A 22682-nucleotide genomic window follows, 5' to 3' on the forward strand; every position below is an offset into this window, starting at 1 on the left:
CTTTATTAAAAAAAAAAAAGTATGTATATGTATGTATGTATATATATGTGTGTGTGTGTGTGTGTGTATACACACACATATATTTATTTTTAAAAAGTGTATATATATATAAAACTATTAAAATATCTTTACAATATGTATATATATTGTCACTTTTATTCTGTGAGTCATTAAGACATTTATTAAGTTCCCATTTTAGCTTATTTTCCAGAGAAATTCAGTTTGGAAGATGAAATTCAAAGAAGAAAACTTAAATTTTACTTCCTTTTTTAGTGATTAAATTACATGCTAGAACATTTTTAACATATAATTTGTTTGATACTAACTTCTCTATTGAGAGGAAAAACTTTGTTGACAAAAATTAGGGTCTAATGCTTCATTACATATTATAGTAAAACATTTTAATTTGGACCATACCAAGAAAATCTATTTTTGAGTTTCTGAGCCAAGGAGCTATACGTAAATTCAGGGAGCTGTTTAACAATCCATAAGTTAACTTACATCGTAGTTTTATATTTGTCTAAAAGATGGCTAAACTTGTTATTGTGTACTAAAAAACACACTAGAGAGTCTTCAATAACCTTTAATGGTATGAGAAATGCAGCTTTTGTCATCTTGGCTACTAATTTTATTAGGTCAGACTCAGAATGCAAGGTCATTCTGGAGGCTACTGCCTTCTCTGTAGATATTTGTGTGGAAAGCGTGAAGGCCTGCCTTCTGCAGCCTTGGCTCAGAGATTGACTTTTTTGAGTCAAGATTTCACTCTGTTGACCAGGCTGGAATGCAGTGGCATGAACCCGGCTTACCACAACGTTGACCTTCTGGGCTCAGATGATCCTTCTACCTCAGCCTTTCAAATAGCTGGGACTACAGGCACGTCCCACCACACTTGGCCGATTTTTTTTTTTTTTTTTTTTTTGTGGAGATAGGATCTCACTATGTTGCCCTGGCTGTTCTGGACTCCTGGGCTCAAGCAGTTCTCCTGCCCTGGCCTCCCAAAGTGTTGGATTATAGACATGAGCCACTGTGCCCGGCCTTGATTTACTTTGGGCTAGTTGCATGGTGGCCTGGCTTTAGCAAAAGTCAGCACAGCTGTCTGACAGTCTGTTCATCTGATCAGCTATTCTAACCATTTAACCAGTTGTTTTCCTAGTGTAGTCTGATTATATGGAAGTTTGTATTTGTTTCAGGAACACAAAAATAAAAACAAGAGTGTGCAACTTTATCTTAGCTAGAGGGAAGTAACATATGTAGTTTGTATAGAGATTGTAGAAGTTGGTGTAAGTAGAGGCTGGTTTTAAATATTGGCTCTGTCACCTGTTAGCTATTTGATCCTGGCCATGTTTCTTTAGCCCTCTGAGTCTCAGTTTCCTCACCTCTAAAACAGAAACTAGAGAGAAGATCTACCAAAAGGAGCAGTTGTGAAAATTAATTAAATCTGTTCACATAAATAGAGAATTTAACAAATAGACATGCCCTGTAAGAGAGCTGTTACCATACCTTGTGAGGATTAAGTGAGGTGATGTATTTGAAGACCCCGTTGTATTATGCATGCAACATGCACGATGTATATGCATGCAAGACATGTCTATGACTGTTGTCCCCTTCTCAATAGCCGTAATAGAACTGTACCATAGGACAGATGAAGTATACATTCTCTGGTCTTCTCCGGCTTTCGGTGATTTAAAGATATTCTTTATTATAAAGTGTGAACTACCCTGTAAAAATGACACCTGCCTGTTATTTTGTATAAAAGGCTTGTTCCAGAGTTATCCGAGGCCTACCTGGCTTAATAAACTATGCTAGTATTAGAGAATAGGCAGCTGAGAGGGGTTCAGGCATGGCTGGTGTGCGGAACTACCTGGATTCGGCTTCAGCCCTGCCACTTAGTGGCTGCCGTGGTCCCTGGACAAGCTTGGCTTAAGTTGTTCATCTGTGAAAGATTAACTGAGGTGAACGACAGAGTACTTAGCACAATGCCTGGCACATAGGAAGCACCTGTGTTACTTATTCCCTTTTTAAAAAATAGCTTTTTAATTAATGGGTACAGCCTCCTTCAGAATATTTACATACTGGTTTTGGAGGTATTGGCTGACCCAGCTTCCCTTATGTTGTCAAAAGTCTTTGAGAAGGAGTTAGCCAGGAGCCGTTGGTACTGACGTGTTCCTTCAGTGGGGTTTCAGGAATAAGCAGAAAAGCTGGTGAGCCCTCACCCAGCGGCAGCACATCCTCGAGCGAGAACATGACGGCAGGGTTTAAAAGCACATCCTCAGTGGTGAAATTTTAACAATTCTTTTTAGGTGAACATTATACCAGTGATTGCCCAAGCAGATGGAATTTCTAAAACTGAATTGCAGAAGTTTAAGATGGCACTCATGAGTGAATTGGTCAGCAATGGCGTTCAGATATACCAGTTCCCAACGGACGACGACTCTGTTGCTAAGATCAATGCTGCCATGAATGTAAGCCCTGAATGTTAATGTTGAATATTAATTCTGTTTTACATGTGAAGATAAAACTGATTTACAGAGTCACATTGCTACTAATAACTTTTAACTTGTGTCTTCCAAAAGTGAATTTTCAAAAAGTCCAGTGTGAGGACATGCTTTATCATTTTGAATGGGGAAATGTATAATGAGAATCTGCTTTTCAGCATATCTTCTTTCATTCTGCTTTCACCTAGATAAAGTGAGAGATTTGTGAGACTGGGAATCACCCTTTGTGGAGCCGTACGTGACTGCCTTGGAAGGATGATCTCTTTCTGTCCTGTCTGTGAAAACATGAGACTTTCTAGCCTCCCTTGGAGTGCCTTAGAATCTTAATGTCTTTATGGAGATCTCTAAATGCTGGTCTTTGCAATCCTCTCCGTTACAGTGTCAAACGGACACACCAAACAGCCATGGAACTTTCCAGTTAAAATAACCGAAGATGACTAAGCTCCTTATTACTTACTTTCTTCATGTTAGCACATTTCTTAAATAATCTGATTATATTTTATAGGATCGTGGGTTTTGAAATCAGACAAACCTAACCAAATGTTCTTTGGAGTTACTAACCTCCTTGAGATGGTCAGCTTGTCCACAAAGTTAGGTTAGTGCTACTTATCCTAAAGGATGAAGATTGTGGGGATTAGTGTTGAAACCTTGGTTAAGTGTGTAATAGTAACTTTCAATAAAGGTTCGTTCCATTTCTTCCCTTTTCTAATTTTTTGTACCCCATTTATGTTAAGTCCTGAATGAAATCTACAAAAAACTGATTAATGTAGATGAAGTGATCTTAGTTCCTATGTGTTAAATTGTCTTTGCATGTTATTTTATTTCTTGTGCTTACCTAGAGTGATTTTTCAGAAGGGCACAATTAAGAAATTTATATAATGGCAATCATTACACATAGTACCTAATACTTTTACATCAGACTTTTCTCCTGTATTAATCCTCAGCTTCAGACAGATCAGTCTTCTCCCTGCTCCTGAATCAGCTGCTGCATGTTGTTTAGAATCTCCTCCTTCCCACCCTGCTTCTTCATCTGCGTCTCATTCCTCCTGGTCTGGCTTGATTGCATCTCCCCTTCCTGATCCCAGTGATTCCTCACTTCGTTCAACTTCTGGGGCATTTACCGTATTAGCGTTAATTTGGCTACTAATGCTGTATGTACATTAAATAGAGACATATATAAATAAACACACACAACACTCTATATACATTATGTATACTGTGTGTGTGCGCGTCGTTTCCTCAACATTATCTTTGTCTTTTAGGGCAAAAATAATATTGAGGGAAATGACACCTATACTAAATATACTAAACTTTCTATTGTTGTTGTTTCCCAGTAATAATAATACCTTACATGTGGGCAGAACTCAGTAAATACTTTCCTTTACAGGGCCAAAAAATGACTCTTGTAGGTTAGCTCATGCTTACTGCCAGATTTTAAAATCTGAGGCATGGCCAGACTCTGTGGCTCAGCCTGTAATCCCAGCACTTTGGGAGGCCAAGGCGAGTGGATGGCCTGAGCCCATGGTTTCGAAACCAGCCCAGGCAAATTGGAGAGACCTTGTCTCTGCAGTAAATCAGAAATTAGCTGGGTATGGTAATGTGTGCCTCTAGTTCCAGCTACTTGAAAGGCTGAAGTGGAAGGATTGCCTGAGCCCAGTAGGTTGAGGCTACAGTGGCTGTGAGCATGCCACCGCATTCCAGCCTGGGTGATGGAGTGAGACTCTGACTCAAAAAAATTTTAAAAATTAAATAAAGTCCGAGGTATAACTGATCATTGTATGAAGATGTGATTGACATTATGAATCTTTTTTAGGGACAGTTGCCATTTGCTGTTGTAGGAAGTATGACTGAGGTAAAAGTTGGAAATAAGATGGTCAAGGCTCGCCAGTACCCTTGGGGTGTTGTACAAGGTAAATGAGAGGGACGGTGACGAGCAATACGTGTGTGGCCCAGCAGTCTCAGGGTTGCTCTCAATGTACTCTTTGAGGCGATGCTCGTTTTGGATGATGTCTGGCTGTTAGAGGGCTTGGCTGTGCACCGTTTTGGCCAAAGTCTGCGAAGCTGGGCCAGAACCTCCCCATCCTTCCTGCTGTGCCTCACAAAGATGCCTCCCCAGTGTGGTGTGCCACGACGGTCAGATGGATGCTGTGGCCACACACTGAATGTAAAAAGTGGTGTTAAACATGATACATAAACTGATTTTTACCTAATTATAGGGCGCAGTAAAGCATCTTGTAAATTTATATATTTTTACAGATCAATGTGTTGTCAGCTATTTCCAAAACAAACCAGTCAGCCAACTTAAAAAAAAAATCTAAAAGTTAAATCTACTTGACAGATCATTTGTCTAACATCATATAAGTAATTAGCATGATCTTGTTCGTTTACTTGTATTGCTTATTAGTGGGGGATACATTGCTCCTACTAGTACTAGTTTCTAAATGCTGCTAGTTTTAAATTGACACATTTTGTAATTAATGAAAAATATTGAGAAAATGTAGCACTTTAAATTTTATAAGAAATATAAAAGTAGTATTTGTACTAAAGACCGTTGGTAACATATATTTATTTGTAGTCCTCTGGTCACCATAAACATAGAAAAAAGACCATGTGAGTGTGTACACTGATTTTTTTTGAATAATGTCTAACACAGGAGCATAATTGTATTATATAATAATAATTTAATCATTGTAGCATGCACAGATGGTATTCTTGAGTTTGCACAGTTTGCTGCTTTGAAGTTTTAGCAAAATAACGTTACAGACTCTTTTTAAGTACTATGTGAAATATCCTAAGGATGGTTTTGTAAACTGCTAACAAAATATTAGGGAAATGACTAAAGCATTTGGTAGCATAGTAAGTTGTGTTTCTTTGCTATTGTCTGTTTATCCATTGGCTACTAAATTTAAAGCAGATCTCCCAGTCTGTTAATTAACATTGCCTATAATGCAGTGTGTGCAATTCAAGAGTTTCTTCCTTGGTTACTCGTATAAAATAATAGTAGCTCTTAAACTAGTCATTTTGCTCACTGTTATTTCATGTATTGTCATTTATTTGTTTGTTCAATAAACACCATTTGTATGCCAGGAATTAAAAACCAGTGTTGCTTTTTTTCCTGACTAGTGGAAAATGAAAACCACTGTGACTTTGTGAAGCTTCGGGAAATGCTCATTTGCACCAACATGGAGGACCTGCGGGAGCAGACGCACAGCAGGCACTACGAGCTCTATCGGCGCTGCAAGCTGGAGGAGATGGGCTTCGCAGATGTGGGCCCGGAGAGCCAGCCAGTCAGGTAGCGAGGCTTCTCGGGGGGCGACCAGAAAGGGTATCGGAGTGAGGGGTGGCAGTGTTGATGTAGCCAGGATGATGGTGAGTGTGTCTCTCAGAAATCCCCCCGGAACTGTGAAATTCAGTTGTTGGCTAATGACTAATGACCGTGCTTCTTGAATCACTTGGCACTTTGGTTTTGAAGGGTCTTTGTCTGACTCAGAAGGAGTTAAATACGAGAAAGTATGGCAGATTCCCTCTTTTTCAGTACACGCTGATATAAATAACTGAAGCCCAAAAAAAAACCCCTTTTTTAAAATTTTTGTATATATCTGAGACAAATGAGAGAGTATATTTAACTATTATCATAAAAGAATGTTGGGGCATGCATAAAGAAGAACAAACTCGTGTCCCTTGCAGCAACATGGATGCAGCTGGAGACCCTCATTCTAAGTGAACTATCACAGAAACAAAAAGCTGAATACTGTGTGTTCTCACTCATAAGTGGGCCCCAGACATTGGGCACCCGAGCACAAAGGTGGGAACAACTGACTCTGGACACTACTAGGAGGGGGAGGGAAGCGAGAAGGGGCATACAACTACCCACTGGGTACCACGTCCATTACCAGGAGAAGAGATGCCCAAACCTCACCTGCACACAGTTTTACTCATGGAGCAGATCCTCACATGCACCCCTCAACTCTAAAATAAAAATAAAAATTAACAAAAAAGAAAGTTGGTGCACGAATCGTATTAAGTAAACGAAAACACTGCCTGTTGACTGTTCTTCTGCGAAAGTTTTGGAGTGAGAGAAACTTAGCAGAACATCTTGTAAAGGAATAATGAGAGCACTTATAGAGAGTCAGATTAGATTGTTTCTTACAATATTACAACATATTTACAAGAATTTTAGAGCCTGAAGAACTTCTTGCTCAGTGAACTGCAGCATTAAGTATTGTTATCAACTTCCTTGGTGACTTGAAACACATGTACACCTGATACCTGCACTCAAGGAGAGGTGGCATTGTATAATGAGGGGAGGTCCACATTTCAGCTGGAAAATTCAGGAAGACTTTCTTGAGGCAGTAGCTGTTTTGAACTATAATAATGAGCAAAACGGAGCAGGCGTGTGCAAAGGCCCTGAATGCAAGGAGAGAATGGCATTACACAGCCCAGGAGGCTGAGAAGGATAGGTAGGCAGCAGCCCTGGGGAGGATTTTCATTTTTGTCCTTAGATGAAGGCAGTGTCACTTTAGGAGTGACCTCATATTTGCATTTTAAAAATCACTCTGGACTCTAATGTGAAGACAGTATTGAAGGAAGGGGTATGCTTAGGAGGTGCTTAGGAGAAACCAGTTAGAATATTTCTTGGACTAAAGTGATAGCAGTGAAAATAAAGAGAGTTGGATATCTTTGGGAGATGTCTAGAAGGAGAAATTGGAAGAACTTAGTGGTGGTTTGGCTGTGATAAAGTACAAAAGCAGAATAGAAGCAGGAGGCTAGAGGGAGACTTCTGGTTTCCGGCACTTTTGGTGTCATGGCTAGGTGGCTGGTTACTCCATTCATCACGATAGGTCGTGCTGAAGGGAGACCAGCTTCTTTGTGGTGGTGATGGTAGGCACAGTGGAGATCAGAAGCTCGTCTTGGGACCTGCTGACCTTGAGTTTGCTCTGAAGTATCCAAGTAACAGTGGTGAGTAGGCCCTTTGGGGAGTTCATCTGGAGAGAAAGACTGGCCCAGAGGAATGCATAGGCGTTGATGGTTAGTTGCCATGTGGACTGGGGTGAGGCTGCCTGGAGAGAGAATCCCCTCTGCGAAGGGAGATGCCTCAGAAGCAGCCTCGAGTCGCTCCAGTGTTGCCACAGGGAAGAGCGGTGGGGAGGCTGAGAAGGGTCAGTGAACGGGAGGACCGCCAGCAGTGTCACGTCTTGGAGTTAGACCGAGGGTGTCAAGAAAGGAAATGTGTGGAAGCCGAGGGCCAAGCTGATGTGCACAGATCCCCAGGTACTTTTTGCACAGTGTTCAGTCACCCAGAAAGGGCAGAAGAAGGTTACGCCAGCTAGGACGTACAGATTCAAGGGGAGGCTCAGGGCAGGTAGGAACCAGTTTCCTTCCTGCTCTGGGAGTGGAATGAGTGAACGGAAGCTATGGCCAGCCTTCTTTGTTCACTGCTCACAAGTGGTGGTCTGGGGAAGGAGTGTCCAGTAGGCCCAGCCAGGGTCGTGTTCCTTTCTCTTGTGTGGGTGTGGACATGAACCTGATTGAGTGTCCCACCATCCTGTCTTCCACAGGAGAGGTAGCTCTCCATAAGGTAATCAGGGTAACAATACAGGAGGAGTTGGGTAGATGGCCAGCAGTCACAATCGTAGATTCCCATATCACATCCATTTATTGAGCATTTCTTCAGCTTGGGAAGCATCTGCTCACTGCTCAGGTGCAGAGTGGGTAACCAGAAAGGGAGGCTCTTCGGTTGGGTAGGATCAGTGGCTGGAAGTTAAGCAAAAATAAGGGCACTAGCTCTTTGTGAGAGGTGTCTGCCATGCCCTCTCTGCTCTCCATGGAAGAAGAGACACAGCATACTGAGTTTCTGGATTTCTTGGGTCAAGCTGAAGCACTTTCACCTTTTGACTTTTGGTGCTTTCTCGTCTGTGAATAAATGATTTGGTGAGGCTTCTATAGCTCAGTATAGCCTGATGTATTAGGAAGCTTTTGTTTTTTATAGTTTCTAGATGTTGCATTTTATTTTCTGGGGAATCTTTCCCATTTAATTTGGTAGTCACTCTAATTTGGTTGGCATGTAAAATATGTCCCTCAGTATTCTGTCTGTCTAACGGTTGTATAAAAGATGTATGCACCTGTTAGGGTGACCTTTATTCTTTATTTCTCTTTACTTCCCGGCCCTCTTCGCCGCAGCCTGTCTGTTTTTCCACTTCCGTTTTACTGCGTGGGTGTGCCGAGTCACGGTTGGTGCTGTACTCGCCCAGCACTGATGGTGTCTTGTCACGAGGTCCAAGAAAATGGCATTATACACTTAAACGGTTTTAATTAACTGATCTTAATGTTTTTATATTAACTGTTGAGACCATTTGAAGCATGCTTTGTAAAACGTTTTAAATCCCAAAGTTTAATAATTTCAGATTAACATAACTAGTCTCGTTCCCACAGTTAATCATCTTTAACATTTTACAGCAAAATCACTTTTACTGAAGTGTTGTGGTACCTATGACTTTGAAAGGAAGATTTATGGAGTATTTTAGAGTTGCTTAGGTGTTTGACATAATTATAGTAAAATTTTGTCGTTGTGACTCTTAAGAAACAGTTCACTTTCTTCATGTAGTCCACCGTCAGCTTGGAAAAAACTTACCAGGCTTATTAGAAATTAGAACTGGCCAGGCACAGTGGTTCACGCCTGTAATCCCAGCACTTTGGGAAGCGGAGGCGAGAAGATTGCCTGAGCCCATGGGTTCAAGCCTGGGCAATATGGCGAGACCTCGTCCCTACAATAAATCAAAAACTTAGCTGGGCATGGTGGCGCATGCCTGTGGTTCCAGCTTCTTGGAAGGCTGATGCAGAAGGATCACCTGAGCCCAGCAGGTCAAGGCTGTGGTGGCCATGAGCGTGCCACTGTACTCCAGCTTGGGCAACAGAGTGAGACTCCAACTCAAAAAAAAAAAGGAAATTAGAACTGTTCACGAGACACAAATAAGAAGGTTCCCAGTGAAAGGGGCTTAAGGGTTTTTCTTAATGACATGAGCATCTGAGAATTTCTTTTCTTTCTCTTTGGTTTCCAACTTTGCTTTAAGTCAGTGAGATATGCAACTGTAGTAGTATGTTGGCATTAAATGTTTCTGATAGCAAGCTACTTCTGTGCTAGAAAAGGGAGTAGTATAGCAAGAAAATGTTTTCATTTTCATTTAATCTGTGTTGAGTTAGTTTTATAATATAAACTCTTTAAACTATTCTGTTCCAGATCGTCTAAAGAGTTTCCTTACCACCTTCTGAACGACAGTGCGAGTTTCTTTCCTGCAGTTGGCCTTGTGCACTTTTTTGTCACACTGGAAAGCAACATGGCAGGATGAAAGCATGCAGGAACAGCCCACTCTTTCTCTGGGGCCTGGCCCTCTCTGAGGGAGATCTGAGTAGAGGTGGTTGGGAATCTGGGCTCTGGAACATGTCTGACCTGGTTCAAATCTCCTCTTTTCATTTTTGAGCTGTGCTACTTTGGGCGGTTACTTTGCTTCTCTAAGCTCTACTTTTCTCACGTGTGAAACAAAACATCAGTGCTTATTCTTCAGGGCTGCTGAGGGTATGAGATATGAGCGTAAGGAGTCCAGGAGAGAGCACTGCCAGCATCAGGTAGGCCACAGTGTCAGATCTCTTCTCTTCGCCTGGTCAGGGATTGTCTTTGTAAGCAACTCAAGTGCTTGTATCAATAGATTAATGAAACAGGTTTTTTTTCCCCCCCTGGCTATCGCAACCTGGACCTGCTGGGCTCAGGCGATCTTTCCGCTTTAGCCTTCCAAGTAGCTGGAGCTATAGGTGTGCACCACCACACCTGGCTAATTTTTTTTTTAATTTATTGTAGCGATGAAGGCTCACCATGTTGCCCAGGTTGGTCTTGAACCCCTGGGCTCAGGCAGTCCTCTCTCCTCTGTTTTCCAAAGTGCTGAGATTACAGGTGTGAGCCACTGTGCCTGGCTATTGAAGCAGTTTTTAAAAGCTTACATTTGATGTGGAGTAACAATATTATTTAAATCAAGCTTGTCAAGACTATCAGTTCAGCGTTGGACTAGCAAAATGTAGTGAGATTTCTGAAAATGATGAAAGGGGCTTATAGACTTAGGGGCTTCTTTTTAAAAAGACCAAAACAAACACAGAAAAACTGGTACGAAGTAAAATGCCTCTTTGGGATTTCGAGACATTTGTGTGGAATCTAGGGCATTTTGCACATTTGTAAACTTTGCTTTTAAAGAAAATGGACCCATCCTCCTGGGAACACCTGCTGTTTCCAGCCAAGCCGCCTTGCCTAGCACTCCTTACTCTGTTTTTCCTTGAACTTACAGAATTCTATACTTACTTCTAGTTATAAAATTTAAGATTGGCAAAATTTTAAAATTCATCATGTTTAAAATCTGCTTATATTTACGGTATTTTCATAAGCCGTAGATGTTTCTAACACAGCTGGAAAGGGAATTTGTGTTCTCTGTTAAACCTTTGGGATATTCTCATGGTGAGCTAAAGTGGAAGGGCTCAGCATTTTTCTTTCCTTTTCTTTTAATAAATTTTATAGAGATGAGGTCTCAGACTCCTAGGCTCAAGCAGTCCTCTTGCCTCTGCCTCTCAAAGTTTTGGGATTGCAGGTATGAGCCACTGTGCCCAGTGGGCTCAGCTTTTCGGACATGTAACAAGGCTTGTTACATCTCTGAAGGGCTATGGGTAAGAAAAAGCAATTGTCCATAGAGTTCCAGACTGTCCTTGCTGGTGAGGTTGTAGCCTGAGGGGATCAGGTTTGTTTGGTGAGCAAGGAATCTGGTAAGGTAGAATTAGGCCAGATTATGCAGTTTCAAAGAGGTGGGGGTGGGACCTTGTACGGGAGAGAACATAATGTGGGGAGAAAAGGTCACAAGATTTGCGTTTTTGGTGGAAAACCTAAGGAGTGGCAGGAAGAACCAAGTGAAAGGAAGGAACTGGAAGCCCAGAGATCAGTCTGGAAATTATCGCAATAGTAATGGCAGAAAATCACAAAGATCCGGGCTGTGGTGCAGCGGCACCATCATGGCTCACCACAGCCTTAACCTCCTGGACTTGGGCAGTCCTTCCTCCTCAGCCTCCTACTTGGGACTGCAGGCATGTGCCACCACACCTGGTTATTTTATATATATATATATTTTATAGAGACGAGATCTTGTTGTATTTCCTAGGCTGGTCTTCAACTCCGGGGCTCCAGCAATCCTACTGCCTCAGCCTCTCAAAGTGCTAGCATGACAGGCGTGAGCCACCATGCCCAACCAAGACTGTATTTAAATTATTTTAGCTTCCCAGGCTGATTGAACAAACTTTGGTGATCAGATATGGAGATAAGGGTGAGGGAAGAGTCAAAGATGACTTTGGGACTTCAAAGTTTCTAGATACAGCAGTTTCAAGTGACAAAGATGGAAAGAGGAACATATTTGCAGTGAAATTGAGGGTGTGTCTTATGCAGGAATTGGTAAAGCAGAGGCTTCAGAATTCTAGCATTCTCTGAACATTGTTTCATTATAACATTGATGAGAGAAAACAGTGGTTTCCTGACTGCAGCCACTGTTTGTGTGGCGTTTGCACATTCTCCCCATGTCTGTGTGGATGTTCCCCAGGAATTCTGGGTTTTTTCCGCATTCCAGAGGTGTGCATATTACGTTCACTGACACGTCTACACTGTCTCAGTCTAAATGAGTGCTCTGTGGTGGGATGGCTCCTGTCTGAGGTTGGTTTTCACCTTGCGCTCTGAACTGCAAGGATAGGCTCGGGCCACCTGTGACCCTAAACTGAAATTAGCAGGTTGGAAAATGAATGCAGATCGTTGTGAAGTAAAAGTTCATAAAATGTAAGCATCCAATGCATGGCAGTAAGTAATGCAGCATGAAAGCGCACAGCAAGCCTGCTGTATTTGCTGTGGTTGCTTTTGAACCGTGTGGAGGTAGGAGGTGTTCCTTCATTATCTTACTTGCTTTTATTAATCTTTTTCTTTTTTTTTTATGTTTTTTTGAGTTGAGTCTCACTCTGTCACCCAGGCTAGAGTACAGCGAGACGCTCACAGCCACCGCGGCCTCAGCCTCCTGAGGACCTGGAACTACAGGCACACGCCACCATACCCGGCTAATTTTTTTTTATGTGTTGTAGAGACGAGGTCTCGCCAACTTGCCCAGGCTGGTCTTGAACCCCTGGGCTCAGGCAATCCTCTTATCCTGGTAATCTTTCTCACATCTATGTATAGCTCATATTTGTTTCAATGTATAAAGTTAGAAAGCATTTTGAGTCTTTACTTAGAAGTTTGGTACTGGTTTTGTAACTGGAAAGATGACTTAGGAACTTAGCTCTTATCTCAACTTTGCCTCTGGCAAAACTGGTTTCTTGATACTTTAAATTGCAATTTCCAAGAACTATGGATGATAGTAAGTGAGGACTTACTGTATTTTTCAAGTTGATTACATCATCTTTTAACAGGAAAGTGACACAAATCGCTTTTAGTCTTCAACAGATGTATGACGTCAAAAGACAGGAATTCTGTCGTGAAGTTCAGAGGAAGGAGGAAGAATTGAAGCGCGTGTATGTGCAGCGAGTGAGGGAAAAGGAAGCCCTGTTTAAAGAAGCCAGAAGAGAGGCAAGTATGATGGTTTGATGGGATTCACATTTATTTTTTAGGTGTCCTGCTGACTTGAGATACTTTGTAGGCTACTTGTCCTTTAAAGAGTAGCTAGTCTGGTCAGGTGCAATGGCTCATATTCCTAATCTCAGTACTTCAAGAAGCCACGGCAGGGCATTCCCTTGAGGTGGAAAGTTCAGGACCAGCCTGAGCAACATAGTGAGACCTAGTCTCTACCAAAAAAACGTTTTTTTTAATTTGCTGGTGGACATGATGACAAGCGCCTGTAGTCCTAGCTACTCGGGGGAGACTGAGGTAGGAGGATCTTTTGAGCCTAGAGGTTTGAGGCTGCACCAGTGAGTTATGATCATGCCAGTACGCTCCAGTGTGGGCGACAGAGTGAGACTCTATCTCCAAAAAATAAAATAAATAACAATTTTTTAAAGTAGTTATTCTAACAGTCTTTGCATATAGAGTTTTAAAGAAATTCATAGTCTGAGATCAAATTAAAAATTTGCCCTTTTGAGCAAATATTCTTCTGTTGGAAGTGGTTTACTAAGGACTTGTAATGGACTAGGTTACTAAGAAGTGTTTTAGATATCCCAACCATGAGCCATAAACATTTTACCTGTGACTCGATAAGGCCTTTGTTGGGAGTTGAGGGTGGTTGTTGGCCATAAGATGGGTAACTGTGAAAGCTGTACAGAAGCTTTCTTCATCTTTGACCTGAAGCTCTTTGGCTGCTGCGAGATGATCTAGAAGACCTTGAGCTAGTGGTGACACAAGAAAACATCACCAGTGAACTTCCGTGGTTTTGCTTGCTTCTAGTTCTTAGCAGCAGTTTTAGTTTTGAGGTAAGCAGTTTTCTTGATGACCCAAGGATTCTGAGCTTCTGACTGTGCAGCTTTTGAATCTGTAGATTTCGGGGACCTGTTGCTGTGCTGATATGACAGGGTCCCTGCTGTGACCCCAGTGTTGTTCCTGCTGAGAGCCAGGGTCAGTCTGGCGAAGGTGAGCCTTCTGTCACTAATCATCTCTCCATGACCAGAAATCATCACCCGGAAAACTGTATAACTCGTAATCTTAAGAAAGATGGTTTTAGAGGGCGAGGAGGCTTGTTGATAGTGGCACAGCAGGTAGATGTAAACCAGGTCTTTTCTAGACAAACTGGGCCATTTGATTAAGGTTTTACTATTTCCCAATCTTATATGTTAGTCTGCTTCCTGCTGTAATTCTTCACTTAACATTCATGCCCCCTTTACTGCCAAAAAGTATTCTGGATAATTTATAATAAAAAAATGTAGCTATATTGCAGCCATGAGCAAGAGGAGACCAGGAGCCTTACGGTAGGGGCAAGAAGGAGTTTGCCAAGAGGGACAATGGAGAGCCTTGGGTCAAGGGAACTTTAAGTGAGCACATAGCATGGGCTCTGACTTGCAGGCAGAAAGGGATCCTGGCAGAGCACAGGGCTCTGGTTACAGTGGGCTGCTAGCTCAGCAGTAGACAAGTGTGCTCTCTGGTGTTCGTTTCTGATATCTGAAAGTGGATACTTTTAAAAGGACCATTGAGTGGCAGATTGTTTAACATCGTAGAAGCAGTGTCTACAAAAGGCACAGCATTGCACAGTCATCCACCATCCTCAGTTCCTGAGGCTTCAGTTATCCATGGTCAACCATGGTTCAAAAATATGAGAGTGCTTCAAGAGAGAGAGACCACATTCACACAACAGTTATTACAGTGTATTGTTATAGTTGTTCTGTTTTACTGTTAGTTATTGTTGATGTCTTATTTCTTAACTTTACTGTAAGTATGTATGCCTAGGAAAAGACATAGCACAGAGAGGGTTCCATACTATCTTTGTTCCAGGCACCCACTGGGGGGTCTTGGCATGGAGCCCCTGTTGATAAAGGGGGATGGGACTGCCGTACCACATGAGCAGCTCAGTCTGAGAGAATTGGTGACTGACTCTCAGCAGCTCGCTTTTTTCGAATCTGGAAGGATGTGGGAGGTGACTGCCTGTGGTGAGCAGTGGGGCCAGAGCGAACACTTTATGCAGTAGGTTGTTTAGCAGTGGAGTAGGTTGTTGCTGTCACAACTGCGGATGCCATGGGGTGCACACCATAGTCATGTCCACACCCTTTTCCCCACCCCCTCTGAAAGTGTCTTCCAGTTTGTCGTATTCCTGGAATCTTAGCCAGCCTTTCCAGGTGTTGTTGTTGCGAATCACGCACGCACCTCCACTCGAGTAAGCGATGGGGCCCTGTTGGCGCAGCGGGAAGCCGTCCCTTTGCTTCCTCCCCCAGCTTTCCCTCCCCCTGCTCTTCTCCCACATTAGAGGGATGCCCACCTGCTCCGAGAGCTGCCACCGTCTCCTCATGTGTGCCACTGGTTTGAATGACAGCTAGAGAGGCCCACCCGCAAAACACATGCACATACATAACCATGTATCCTTTTAAAAAGCAGGGGCCGTTTAAATAAGCAGATACTGAGGAGCCCGTGCTTTTCTGAAAAGGCAGCATCCTCCGAAATCAAAGGGTCTTAGGTTATAGGGCCTTTCTTAATCATCTATTTCAACCACGTCCCCCTTTGAATACTTCTCCTGTCAGGGGCTCACTGACTCACAGGACAGCCTGGCCCATATAAATTTTATTCAGCTGGAGGTTAGCTCTCTGGTTTCTACCCTCAGTCTCTGTTTCTTCGTCGTTCCTGAACGATGATATGCCATCTTTTCAAGACCCAGAGTTCTACTTTGTTGTATGAATGCTAGATTGCTACCCAGGACTGAAATACTAATCTCAGGTTTATCTAACCCGACTAGAGGACCAAACGAGGGTCCTCTCTCTTGGCTTGGATTCTAGGTGCTGTGTTTATATTGTTGGAAGGCACAGCATGCAGCTGATTCCTATGCAGCCTGCTTTAAGTCCCTGGTTTCTTCAGGCGAGCCACAATCAGACCAGAGCCGCCTGCCTCCGTCATCTTTGTCCCTGGGCTCTTTGAACTTGCCTGCGGAGCTTCCCCTACCTCTCATCTGCATTTCTTTTCGTTACTCTTCCACCACTGTAACTTCCTCAGGAGCAGCACTGTGTGCTGTGCTTGGTGCTGGAGTATAAACATGAAAGGGACATAGCTCCTGAGCAGTCTTCAGGGAGACGCTGCTCAGTGACCCTGCCAGATGTGCGTGGGTTCCTTCCATGGCCAGTGAAAGAAGTTCGGCACCAGTAATGACTCCACACCCGGCCAGGACCAAGAGATTTATTAAAGCGGCTGTTACAGAGGGGATCTGTAACGGGGAAAAAGAAAAAGAGAGAGAGAAAGAGAGTAAGAGAGAGAGAGGAAGTGGGAGAGAGCTGCAGAGAGAGAGAGAGTGACAGAGAGAGAGAGAGAGAGAGAGAGAGAGAGCCTTTGTTGTCTGGTGTTTCGGCACCATTTTGGGAGCCCCCCCTCTGGTCGCTTCCTGCACCCTTCAGCATGTAAAGCCTTGACTATCTGGGGCTGCAGGCAGAGAGAGAGTGTGTCCTGTTTTGTAGTTAATAACAACGACTCATATTTATTGACTGCTTACTCAACACTATACATTGGTAAGAATGTTAAGTAAATTAACTTTTTTCGCCTTTCTATCCTAATATTTGTAAAGCTCTTTTTTCCTGCAGTTTCCCTTCATAGGGCACATTGAGAAATATGCCTCCGTGATTTATGTGGGACTTTCCTTAAACTGTGGAACAAAATAAAGCCAAACCCAGACCTACCCTAAGTCGACATCCAGTGTGATACTGTTCCTTTCATATGGGTTATCAAGATGATTTTCAGCCCTAAGGAAATGAAAATCTATTGAATCATGTCTTTTAAATGTTTTTCTTAGTCTTTTTTTCACTTAAGAGAAATCTCATGTTGTAATATTACAGATTTTTGCAAAACCAATTTTAATGACTGTGCAGGGAAGAATAACCCTGTAGGTTCTCAGCTGGAACAGACCCCTTGCTCTCAGTTTCCCCAGTTCAACAAGAGAAGAACACAAGTTTGTTAGTATGTGTATTTCACATATCCACAGGAGACTCAGCCAGTGAGTTATTCTCAAAGAGGTGACTTCGGATTCCAGCTTATGCAGTATCTTCAGGAAAGAACCGCAAAGTTTTAGACAGATGGCAAGAAAAAAGAAAAGGACTTTGAGTCTCTGGGGATTGCAGCTTGGAAGAAAACAAGTAGCTGGTGGATAATGGCTAGTTAGGAAAGCTGGTCGCAGATGTCCCTGGTGCTGTCTCTGGTCTCCAGTTGTCCTCGGTGGCTAGCTTGTATTCTCCTGTGGGGAAGGGAGCAGGGCGACCTGTGTCTTCGTGAAGCTGTGTCCTGCTTTAGGCAGATGGGGGCAGCGGGCTGTCCTGTATCGACAGCTGGCTTAGCGAACGTCAAGCTCGGCTTCGAACCCGGCAGCACATTCTGGTCTCCCACACCTCCACTGAGTGTAGTCAGCATAAACTCACTGTTTTACTTTATCTGTATTGAATACTTGGACTGTTTTTGCCATTTTGATGTGAGTATTTTATATCTTTCTCTGAATTTAGATTTCAAGAAGTTGAATGGCTGTGGAAAAATGTAATATGGTTTTAAGGTTTTTGACATAAATTGACAGTTGGCACTTGCTTTCCTGCGAGGTTTACTAGTACAGTTTTCAGCATCTGTTTCTCTGTATTTGTCATCTTTATTTGGAAAATGGGAATTATTTTTTCTTTTGGATAGTTTCCTTCTGTATTTTGTGCCTCTTATTTTTATTGAGCACTAATTTGAGAAACTTTATGTGAGAAGCTTTATGAGTAAAATGTAAAGTGAGAAAAGTAGAAACTGTCAAATGTTTTAAGAACTGAGTTTTGTTATATGAGGCTGTGGCTTTTATTATATTTGGTTCAGGCATTTTTTGCATAGAAACCCACTTAAGTAACCAAGACAGTTCTATATGTAAACTTTTGTTTGAAGCATGGACCTTTGAGACTTTAGGAAGAAAGTGTGGATTGCTGTGTAGACAACAGTGTGTTATGCGCCTGTGGACAGCCCCTCTGCTGAACTGGAGAGGAGCCTGTGTGTGTGCTGCCGCGTTGTGTCAGTGGCGGGAATTGCACTTTTGTTTCCAGCTACTGGCCAAATTTGAGCATCTTAAAAGAGTCCACCAAGAAGAGACAATGAGGCTTGAAGAAAAGAGAAGATCTTTGGAAGAAGAAGTCATTGCTTTCTCTAAGAAGAAAGTTGCGTCTGAGGTTTTCCAGAACCAGCCCTTTCTGGCAGTGGGCAGCAACCTGAGGAAGGACAAGGACCATAAGAAGTGAGTGTCCCCAGGCACTGCCCTGGCCGCCCGCCCCGCACCTCTGTCTCCTTGCCTGGCGTTTCTCTCCTCTGTGTACTCACGCCTTGCCTGCTTCCTGCAACTCAGCGTCTGCTGGAGAGCAAACCTGCCCCTCTTGTTCACTGCATCTTATCCACTGCTTCTCCTGCATCTAGAACAGCATCTGGCACATGTTACATGCTTGTAAATGTTCGCCAGAGTGGATGAATAAAACGGATCAGTTAGCCGGAGAAAAGAAAATTGGCTGCTCTTATTTCATAGCGCAGCCATGGCCCTAACTACATGGCTGCTTTTGCTGATCTGCCACCAGTTACTCAGAATTTACTTCTTAATGGAAACGATGTACTTTATTGGGGAACCATAAACATAAAATAGTATTTTATTTTCAAAATCTAGTTCTTAGACCCTTTTTGAAAATGAATTCTACTGATATTGATTTTGTGAGAATTTTTATTTTGATAAGGGAACCAAGCTGTCGATTTGAACTCCTGTGCATTGATGTCAGAGCTTGTGAAGCCAGTGCTGGACGTAAAGATGCAGAGAAAGGTAGAGAGGGCCACAGTGCAAGGGGGCGGCCATGAGTAGCGTTTGATGACAATCGCCAGGCTTGTAGGTTCTAGGTATGTGTCAAATCAGCTGCCAAAGTCTTAGAAAATAAGTTTTTTTTTCCTTTTTGGTAATCTGTACTTTGTGTCCCTTGTGTTGTTTCTCCCATGTAAAATAGCCTTGTCAGTTTAACTGTTCGTTATTGAATTTCATCAGGACCTGGTCTATTCCAAACTCTCTTTTGTGGGTCTTTGCCTGGGCTCACTCCAAATACCTCTGTGTTAGTGGCATCAAGTCCTCTCATGTTCCTCACAGAGCAGCACTTCTTCTGGCTTAATTTTCTCACTGCATGCGTTTCCAACCCAGCATTTGCAGAATATTGCAGTTCAACTTTAGAATAGTTAGGAAAACATAATCTTGGTCTGTTGGATTTTTCCATTTTTAAAATCCGCTACAGATTTTATAACTTTTTGGGGAAACTATGAATGTAAGCTCTACGAGGGTGTGGATATTTATGCTGTTCATTGATGTATCCATTCCTAGAGGCTAGAACAGTGCCTGGTGTAATTATTTGTCAAGGAATGAATATGATGGTATAATATTTTATTCAAGCATTGAATTTCAAAAGGTAAAATATAAATATAATTGCTGCTTTTTAGTGTGCTTTATATCATAAAGCTCAGGGATCTTTTACCCTCTTTCTTTTCATCTTAATCCAGTGTTACTAACATTAGATTTCCCAATTTTGCTAATATATATGAAAGCTAATATTTACCTTTTAAAAATTATCAGCCAGCTCCACTTGAGAACCACAGTGTTGTTTGTGAAATCAGGGCTAAGCCCATAACTTGTCGAGAGCTCTTCTAGAAGAATTTATCCTCAAGAAAATATGGTTTGGTGGTTTTGGTTTTTTATTTTTTTTTAAGTTCCATAGCTAGATATCCCATAATATGTTAGATGTATATTTGCTAACTTTTACTTCCTGTATGCTTTTATTATACCAATCAAAAGATATTTTTCCTTTCCAGCTCCAATTTTATGTAAAACAGAAGTTCCAGACCACAGAAAGTCATCACAAGCAAAAGCAAAAGTTATTAAAAAGCTACACGTATGCTTTGATTTTCTTGCTGTTTTCATTTATGTTATCACTTACTCTATATCTGGCGGATGGCCACAGTTAGTGACATTTATGGGAAAATGCTTTCAAGTACAAGGTCAATACATAAGCCAGAGTTGATGGTACTACAGGTTAAGCATCCCTGATTCAAAATGTTCCAAAATCTGAAACTTGATTGCAGGCATGACACTGTAAGTGGAAAATCCCACCAGACACCATTGCCTCTCATGATTCAGTGCACACAAACTTTGATTCATGCACAAAATTATTTAAAATATTTTATTTAAAATTATTGAAAATATTGTGAAAAGGTGTATGTGAATTTCGTGTTTGCACGTGGGTCCCATCATGTGTGCGCAAATACTCCAAAATGTGAAATCCAAGATGCTTCTAGGCGCAGGCATTTGGATGAGGGATGTTCAACCTGCCCTCACATGTTTGCTGTTGCTAGAAATTGTTAAGCTGCTGTTTTGTGATGAATCTCAGTCTGTTCTCCTGCTGCCATGTTATTGTCACTTTGCGTTAGACCAAAGAACAAAGTCTCAGTGCCATTGGGAATACAGATCTCATTTGTATTCCGGCCAGCTGTATTTATATTCCAAGATGAACCTTTTTGCATATACTAAACAAAAAAAATTGGAAATATGTCTTGGAATGTATTGTAGAGATAAAACTCTAACCACTCAGTAGTTTCATAGGACTTAAAAAATTTTTGATACAGTCATCCAATTGGTGATATGGTAAGCTTTTGTGTCAAATCGTATAGCATGATTATTTTTCATGCTTCTGTATGATACTTTTCATGCTGATGTATTGCTGTGATGAAACTATGTTTAAAAGTAAAAAAAATCTAGGTATATAGATTCTTTTTTCAAGTGATAAAGTACCTTTGAACTTGAGCATATCACAGTACTTTCATTAGGATGTATTACATGTTGTCTAAAACTATCTTCCAGGGGAAAAATAATAAGGTTGAATTATTTTATTAAAAATATTTTAAAGAAAAAAACGGAGCATCTGAATATTAAAGATATAAACATTCAGATAATTCATGTTTTAAAGGATATTAGCACTTAGTGCCTTAGTATTCTCAGAACATTTTATTTTATTTATTTATTTATTTTATTTTTTCTCAAAACCTTTTAATGGTTTCTAATATTTTCTTAACAGTGATAGGTATATAAATTTTTATTTTTTGTACTTGAGTATTCTAAAACTGACATTTGCTCTTGGCAAATAAAATGTATCTGCATATTTACTAAAATGTGTTTAAATTACTCGAACTTTTCTATTTGCAAACTGTCATTTTAAGAAACATTTTATTAAAATCAGTTCATGTAATTGAATTATTATTATTATTATTTTTTAAAGCAGGATTTATTGAGAGGACAGAAAACTTCCCACAGTGGGAGGGGACACAAGGCAATTACCATAATTGAATTATTTTACGATGAAGTATTTTATGAGTATTTTCAGACAAAATGTTTTAGTCTGTGTCAGATTCTGAACAATCATGAAGTTGTAAATAAAGACTTCCGTTTCATAGCACAATTTATCTATGCAGGCACTTCAGATTTTACTTCTGCATGTGAAATTCACAGATATCTCTCTGTTTAAAACCTTTGAACTCAGTTGTGTCACAGAGCAAGCTCTCAAGTTTTTTCTCAAGCCCAGCGATGCATGGCACTGGTGTGCAGAGCCCCTGAGGCGGGCGGCCTGCGGTGCAGAGCTGGGCAGCACAGAGTACTGGGTGCCCACGGAGCAGACACTCGTGAGGGAGCATCTCCGAGACTTGTGGGAGTGCTTGTTGGGGCCTCCAGGTAGACCAGATGTGTATGAGGCAGCTCTCCTTCACTCTGCTAGGTTTCCTGTGAGGTGCTGGATCACTTGTTGGCATGGCACGCAGAGTTAGTTGAGTTTCTGTTGGAATCGTTGAAAAGAACTTAATGGGACCCCGCCTGAGACTCTGGACTTCACAGGAGGATGTCCTTTGGTGCTGTGGATCACGCTGCTGTGAGAAGGTCTCCTCCTGCTTTGACCACAGTGTGAATTTTTAATTCATGTATTTGGGATTTTATTTTAAAGAGTTGCACTATAAAGAAAAGCTGTTTTTTAAACAATTGCACTAGGAAGTTCAAGTTCCTTTTTTTTTTTTTGAGTTGGAGTCTCAGTCCGTCGCCCAGACTGGAGTGCAGTGGCACACTCCCGGCCACCGCAGCCTCGACCTGCTGGGCTCCAGCGATCCTTCCACCTCAGCCTTCCAAGTAGCTGGAACTGCAGGTGCGCGCTACCATGCCCGGCTTTTTGATCTATTGTAGAGACAAGGTCTCACCAAGTTGCCCGAGCGGGTCTCAAACCCCCGGGCTCAGGCAGTCCACTCATCTCGGCCTCCCAAAGTGCTGGGATTACAGGCTGAGCGCTACCATGCCCGGCTAACTTTTTGATTTATTGTAGAGACAAGGTCTCACCAAGTTGCCCGGGTGGGTCTCAAGCCCCTGGGCTCAGGCAGTCTACTCATCTCGGCCTCTCAAGTGCTGGGATTACAGGCTGAGCCACCGAGCCCAGCCAAGTTCTTCTTAATAT

The 22682-nt window shown here is 42.0% G+C and overlaps 1 protein-coding gene across 5 annotated transcripts in view; it reads left to right on the top strand.

The window, feature by feature from the left end:
- The window catches only part of SEPT10 (septin 10), a 38247-nt gene extending 16890 nt beyond the window's left edge, over positions 1-21357 (top strand). The window contains exons 5-11 of one of the 5 annotated variants that reach the window (XM_008065370.2): positions 2301-2462; positions 4309-4405; positions 5619-5787; positions 12990-13122; positions 18228-18415; positions 18900-18982; positions 20011-21357. In XM_008065370.2, the coding sequence (XP_008063561.1) occupies positions 2301-2462; positions 4309-4405; positions 5619-5787; positions 12990-13122; positions 18228-18415; positions 18900-18982; positions 20011-20219 (1041 nt within the window). In that variant the 3' untranslated portion in view covers positions 20220-21357. Of the gene's footprint in view, positions 1-2300; positions 2463-4308; positions 4406-5618; positions 5788-12989; positions 13123-18227; positions 18416-18899; positions 19200-20010 lie in introns of those variants that run through there. The other 4 variants (XM_021715974.1, XM_008065378.2, XM_008065384.1 and 1 more) reach the window with 4 other exon arrangements.
- The last annotated feature ends 1325 nt before the right edge of the window (positions 21358-22682 follow it).

Source organism: Carlito syrichta, unplaced genomic scaffold (genome assembly GCF_000164805.1).
Source record: "Carlito syrichta isolate Samal-C Ts95f unplaced genomic scaffold, Tarsius_syrichta-2.0.1 Scaffold103344, whole genome shotgun sequence".
NCBI lineage: Eukaryota > Metazoa > Chordata > Mammalia > Primates > Tarsiidae > Carlito > Carlito syrichta.